The sequence below is a fragment of the Mesocricetus auratus genome, unplaced genomic scaffold (assembly GCF_017639785.1).
Source record: "Mesocricetus auratus isolate SY011 unplaced genomic scaffold, BCM_Maur_2.0 Super-Scaffold_100081, whole genome shotgun sequence".
In the NCBI taxonomy this organism is placed as follows: Eukaryota; Metazoa; Chordata; class Mammalia; order Rodentia; family Cricetidae; genus Mesocricetus; species Mesocricetus auratus.
In genome coordinates this window covers 878299-884533 of record NW_024429237.1, presented here as the reverse complement: position 1 = coordinate 884533, position 6235 = coordinate 878299, and the positions used below count along the sequence as shown (strand labels likewise).

The 6235-nt window shown below is 56.8% G+C and overlaps 2 protein-coding genes across 4 annotated transcripts in view; one reads left to right on the top strand and one right to left on the bottom strand.

Annotated features, from left to right (window-relative positions):
• Positions 1 to 1328: 1328 nt before the first annotated feature.
• Ptger1 (prostaglandin E receptor 1) lies at positions 1329 to 5181 on the top strand. 2 transcript variants are annotated; one of them, XM_040736749.1, is made up of 3 exons: positions 1329 to 2214; positions 3214 to 4178; positions 4555 to 5181. In XM_040736749.1, the coding sequence occupies exons 2-3, from the start codon at positions 3231 to 3233 to the stop codon at positions 4819 to 4821; spliced, it is 1215 nt and encodes a 404-aa protein (XP_040592683.1). In that variant the 5' UTR covers positions 1329 to 2214; positions 3214 to 3230; the 3' UTR covers positions 4822 to 5181. The 2 variants fall into 2 exon arrangements, with proteins under 2 accessions (XP_040592683.1, XP_012981770.1); XM_013126316.3 differs by having other exon boundaries at positions 1329 to 4178.
• A 147-nt stretch (positions 5182 to 5328) lies between these two features.
• Positions 5329 to 6235, bottom strand: part of Pkn1 (protein kinase N1) — a 30341-nt gene continuing 29434 nt past the window's right edge. For both annotated transcript variants that reach the window (XM_005087555.3, XM_040736748.1), the window contains exons 20-22: positions 6110 to 6217; positions 5938 to 6018; positions 5329 to 5603 (exon numbers count right to left, since the gene is read on the bottom strand). In XM_005087555.3, the coding sequence (XP_005087612.1) occupies positions 5400 to 5603; positions 5938 to 6018; positions 6110 to 6217 (393 nt within the window). In that variant the 3' untranslated portion in view covers positions 5329 to 5399. The remainder of the gene's footprint in view (positions 5604 to 5937; positions 6019 to 6109; positions 6218 to 6235) is intronic.

Below are 6235 nucleotides of genomic sequence, written 5' to 3'. Positions count from 1 at the left end.
CCTGACTCTCCCTACTTTCTTGACACCAGAAATGCAGGAAGGGGGCACACCCCCCCCAGTAAAGGCAATAATACTGTCCCCTTCGTGCATCTCCCATCCGAAAGGAGCCCCCTTAAGTTGGATTCTGTTACCTCCCATTTGAGTGGACACTGTTGTGAACCCTGGTTCCTCATCATCTCCCTTAGGAAATGCAAGAGGGAGGAGTGAGCAAGGCAGTGAGTGGGCTTCTGTACCCTGACCCTCTTGGATGTAGAGACTCTTCTCTGGGAGTTGTTTGGTTTTGGGGTAGGAGGGGTGGCTAGGGAAAGAATGCGGCAGCTGAAATCTATCTCCTGGATTCCAAATTGAATTAGGAGTTGGCTGGCCCACTGCCCCCTCCCCCTGGCTGTAGGCCATCAAGCTTCCAGGCAATGGTGGAGTTTCTGGCTTACTTGAGGTTCAGACCTGGTTCCCCACTCACCAAGCCCCTCTTGTGTGAGGAGGCTGCAGTTAACACCTCTGTGTAGGCGGCATCCCTGCTGACCTGTTACAGCACCCTGGCTGAGGCTGGTGGCACTTGGGGCACAGGCATCCATGCCACAGTGCTTCACAGGGACATAAACCTGCCAAGCTTGTTTTGACAGTCCATTTCATCCTAGGATTTAGGGAGATCAAGGAAAGGGTGGGGGTGGGACCCTGGCCAGACCTGGAGAGAAGGGAGGCGATTAGAACAAGGGAAGTCAGGCCAGAGGTCCCTCTCCAGTGCCCAGGAGGAATGCTTGGGGGTAAGTCCAGTGGAGATGCTGCAGGAAGTCTGATTCCGGGCAGGAGATGAGTACTCTGGACACCAGACATGTACATGTACAGAGCCCTATGGGCAGCCACAGTCAGGGTGACTTATCACCAATCACTAAGGTTGTTTTTCAGTGTGTATGGTGGAACCCAGGGCTTCACACATGCTGGAGATGCACTGAACTATGCCTCAAGTCCTATGTTGGGGTCTTGCATGTCTTTGATGGGAGCAGCTGGGAATGTATGGCTTTGTTGAGTGAAATTGAGTAGTGGATGGTTGAACCAGGGCTGTTACCATTGTGGGTAAGCATTCAGTCCTCTGGTTTCAGGGAGTTGTGGGGTGTTGAGTGTGTTATTGTAGCTGTGTCCAGTGTTGTGTGGGTCTCAGATATAGCCTTGCTTGGGGGTCAGAATAAACACTTAGGCTTTAAGAGTGTCTGGAGATGTGATTAGTGGCTCAGGTAGGACAAGGTCTGGGTGCCCATGGGCATCGGTTTGTGGGGGAATCTCTAGGAGATGACCCCTGGGACTGTAATAGACTTACAGTGTCAAGTTGATTCACACCCTGTGCTAAGGTGTGGGCAAGCATCAATTTCAAGGGGTCTGTATTTGTGGGTATTAAGGGAGTGGATGTTGAAAGTCAGCAATTGTGGGAACAATCCAGTGCTTACTTGCCGTCATGACTGATCTGACAGTGACTGCACGTTCCCCTTCCCAAGACAAAGTGAGGCTGTGGCTGCAGGATGTTGCTCAGGTGCCCTATGAATTGCTTACCCCACCTTAAGGCAGGGTGCATATGCTAGTCTGGCTCCCCTGAGCTGGTCAGCCACCTCCCCTTCTCCTAGGATGACTCCCTGTTGCCCTAGACTGGGCTGCTGCTCACCTCCACCCCCACTGTGACATCCACAAAAGCTTAAGGACAGGCAACATTGCTGGCTGCCATCACATAGCCAGCTCCCAAACCCTTAAGCCCAATGGGGACAGCACCCCACCCCACCCCCATGGGAGTGCGTAGACCTCCCAGCCTGCCCCAGGCGATGCTCACATTTTCCAGTGTTTAGATTTTATCCACTTTATTAATGAGGCAGGCAAGAGGCCCGGGTGAGGGTGTGGGGGTTGCTTCAGCTCCACTGAGAGGAGGGGGTCACAGAACAGACCAATTCAGAGAACTTCAGTCCTTGGCCGTGAGAAACCGGGCCCAAGTGGCCCTGACCATTGCCAGCCGCAAAGGTTTCGCCCACTCAAGGCTCCCAGCTCCAGCAGGCAGACATGCTTGGGGTGGAGCAGCCCCTGGAGGCCAGTGGGGTGCGGGTGGAGGCGGCACAGAGCTGAGGAGCCGCCCCAGGAAGAGGGAGCGGCCTGCCGGGAGCCAGGGAGCAGCTGGCGCGGGCAACAGGAGCCTAGTTCCGGGCCATGGGGACCCTGCATCCTGAGCAGCACTGGGTAAGAAGCTGGGACTTGAGGGTCGGCAAGCAGGGAAAAGGAGAGCATTGAAAGATGGGCTATGGCCACCCTGGTCTCACTATGCTCGTGGCTCTCAGCCCAGGGCTGTCTGTTCATATGCTTTAGCCCTCTTAATTAGAGAATGAAGAACACGAGTATGGGGTGGGCATCTGAAAATGAGACAATGCCTGATTAGTGAGGGATTGCCATGGAGACAGAGGTGTGACTCTTGACAACAGAATGGGATTCCAGGTAAAGAGGCGGGCCAGAGTAGTCTTAAAAGCACCGAAGAGAACAGAAATGGGTCCATGGAAGCAGGAGTCAGTGGGGACAGAGAGGACCCTGGAGACAGATGGGGCTACAGGGCACAGCAATGAGTCTTTATAGAGATGGTTTGTTTGGGGAGAGATGAAACTGGAGATCAAGAGTAGGTCTCTGGAAGCAGGAGCACGGCCATGGGAAGAGACGGGATATAGTAGTGGAAATGTTGGGACATGGACATCAAGGGCAGGATTAAAAGATGACCAACCATTGATCCTGGTGCTGTGACCCTTCAATCTCAGGACACAGGAAGCATAGGCAGGTGGATTTAAGTTTAAGACCAGCCTAGTCTACACAGCCAGTTCCAGACCCAACCAAAGAGACTTACAAAAAAGAGAGGGGGGTGGGCAGATATGGTGAAGGTTGGAGTTGGGATCAGAAGTGGTGAAGGGTCTATTCCATGGGGGATGGAACCTGATGTGCTAGGAGGTGGTGGGTGGAGATGAGGACCGATACTGAGGACCTTTGCTATGTCAGTCAAGTCCCCCAAAGCAGTAGACAGAGAAGACGATGTGGGGGCACAAGGGATAGAGCAGTGGGGGTACAGTGGGATCTGAAATGGAGCAGCCAGGGTCATGTGGAGGTGCCCTGGGCAGAGAGGCCACATTGCCTATACATGGATTCTGGTGACAGGCAGCGGGACGCTAGCCTCACTGTGCCCTCCTCTTATCTACCTAGCCCTCTTGGCCACTGATATGAGCCCCTGTGGGCTTAACGTGAGCCTAGTGGACGAGGCAACGTGTGCAACACCCAGGGCCCCCAACACATCTGCGGTGCTGCCACCAGGCGATTCTGGCACATCACCAGTGCTGCCTATCTTCTCCATGACCCTGGGTGCCGTGTCCAACGTGCTGGCGCTAGCGCTGCTGGCACAAGCTGCAGGCCGTCTGCGTCGGCGCCGCTCAGCTGCCACCTTTCTGTTGTTCGTCGCCAGCCTGCTGGCCATCGACCTGGCAGGCCATGTGATCCCGGGCGCACTGGTGCTTCGCCTGTATGCTGCAGGACGTTCGCCTGCTGGTGGGGCGTGTCATTTCCTGGGCGGCTGCATGGTTTTCTTCGGCCTGTGCCCACTTTTACTTGGCTGCGGCATGGCCGTGGAGCGCTGCGTGGGTGTCACGCAACCGCTGCTCCACGCAGCGCGTGTATCGGTGGCCCACGCACGCCTGGCACTAGCCGCACTGGCCACCCTGGCTTTGGCAGTGGCGCTGCTGCCGCTAGCACATGTGGGTCGCTACGAGCTACAGTACCCTGGTACCTGGTGTTTCATTAGCCTTGGGCCTCGTGGAGGTTGGCGCCAGGCATTGCTTGCCGGCCTTTTCGCTGGCCTTGGCCTGGCCGCGCTCCTTGCGGCACTCGTGTGCAATACACTCAGCGGCTTAGCGCTCCTCCGAGCCCGCTGGAGGCGTCGCCGCTCTCGACGTCTCCGTGAGACCAGAGGTCCCGATGATCGCCGGCGCTGGGGATCCCGTGGACCCCGCTTGGCCTCCACCTCGTCTGCGTCATCCATCGCTTCAGCCTCCGCCACCCTCCGCAGCTCCCGGGGCGGCAGCTCGGCGCGCAGGGTTCGTGCGCACGACGTGGAGATGGTGGGCCAACTCGTGGGCATCATGGTGGTGTCGTGCATCTGTTGGAGCCCTCTGCTGGTGAGGGGCGCAACCGCTCCTCAACCCACACTCCTTCCTACCCCCCCTCCTGGGCTCCGCCCCCCTAAAGACCGTGCCTGCTGTCCCCGGCTCTACCTTCGTTCTCTTTGGATCTCTGTAACTTACTCCCATCCACTCAAGCCTTGTTCGTCCCTCCGCTCCATCCATTCCTAGCTTTCTTCCTCCCCAGCCTTTTGACCTTTCTTCTGTCCTGTGTGCTGGCATGATGGGTCTTCTCCAGCCAGACTCTGCAGTCACTGACAACCTTTGCTTAGTCACTCTCCTTCCCACACAGTATTTGCCCTGCATAGCCCTCCCCAGCCTAATCTCCCACCCCGCTCCTTCTCTCACACCCGTCCCACTGCTTTTCTCGCAGGTGTTGGTGGTGTTGGCCGTCGGGGGCTGGAACTCTAGCTCCCTGCAGCGACCGCTCTTTCTGGCTGTGCGCCTCGCATCATGGAACCAGATCCTGGACCCCTGGGTGTACATCCTGCTGCGCCAAGCCGTGCTGCGCCAACTGCTTCGCCTCCTGCCCCTGAGGGCCGGTGCTAAAGGTGGTCCAACAGAGCTGGACCTAACCAAGAGTGCCTGGGAGGCCAGTTCACTGCGTAGCTCCCGGCACAGTGGCTTTAGCCACCTCTGAACATGCCCAGAAGCTAAGCCAAACCACTGGGCAGGGCTCAAGGGTGTAGAAAACCTCAAACAGCATTCCATGGGCAATGTGTCCTGTGGCGCGGCGGCACACACTGTGACCGTATATTGGTGAAGGAGACTCCACCCCGACGAGTACAATTCTAATGTTGGCCACACGATGGCGCAGACACATGGGATGTTCCAAATATCTGAGGTGGGATTCCCCAGGTCAGGAGCTCCAAGAGCATGTTCACAACCCTGAGTCCCGGAGCTCCCCTTAAATGGAGCCACCACAACAGACTCTTGCAACCATTCTGCTCACTTTGGTCCCTAACTATACAGCCTCAATATACCCTGTACCCCACTACAACCCTGAGTCCTGTCCTGGCTCCTCACTAATGCATGTTCCCAGCTTGACCTTTCAAATGAGCCCCATCACAGTCCTGTCCCCCAGAGTCTGCCTGCTTGTGGTCTGCTCCAAGGACGCTCGCCCCAGAGTGCACACGGAGGCTGAAAATGCATGTATGGGGTAAACCCCAAAGGGCTTTTTAAAAACCAAAAACTCTTGGGCAAGACAGGGGCTTGGGGCTAGTAGCCTCCCGCCACAAAGTCGAAATCCCGGAAGGCCGCCTGCTCCGCAGCTGTGAGGGGCCGCGCATCCCGGGGTGGGCTCAGCGTGGGCAACTCCCCAGTGAACTCCTCATCGAAGTTGCTGACATCTGTGCGCCCCGAAAGGGTAGGCACGAAGGGTGGGGGCAGGCGACGAGCCAGCAGGACGTCCCAGCCCAGCGTCTGGAGAGGGGAACAGAGAGTCATGAGGCTGAGGGGAAGTCTGGAGAACGGCGGGAAGTAGACACGTGCAGACGAGCTAGACCTCAGATTAATCAAGGGAGTCTGGTGTAGCTCAGGACAGCCCTGTAATGACATGGGCCTGGAGAAGCAGGGAGAGTGAGGATTGGGAGTAATGACGGAGCAGACAAAAGGAGGTAACATTGAGAGGAAACATGGGGGGGGGGGAACGGGCGCAAACATCGAGATAGAGCAACTAGATTTGGGGTGGGAATGAACTGGGAGAAACACCCAGGTCCTTGGGGTGACTGACAGCGTGGGGAGGGGGTCTGCTTACCCTAAAAAAAGGCTGTTTTTTCACATCTTCTGCGTCTCGTTCAGTGGATCCCAACCTCCGCTCGGGGTTCCTCCGCAGCAGCTGTAAGACAACACACAATGTGTACTCGATTCGGTCCCTCAGGAGCTTTCCTGCCCACCTGGCCCTCCTTTGTGGTGGGGCGTGTGCTTACCCTTCTCATGATGCCAATGGCCTCTGCTGACAGGAAGCGGGGATAGCGAACCTCATCGTTGACAATGCTGTCAAACACCTCCTCCTCATCGTCCCCAGGGAATGGAGACTGGGGTTGGGGGGACCC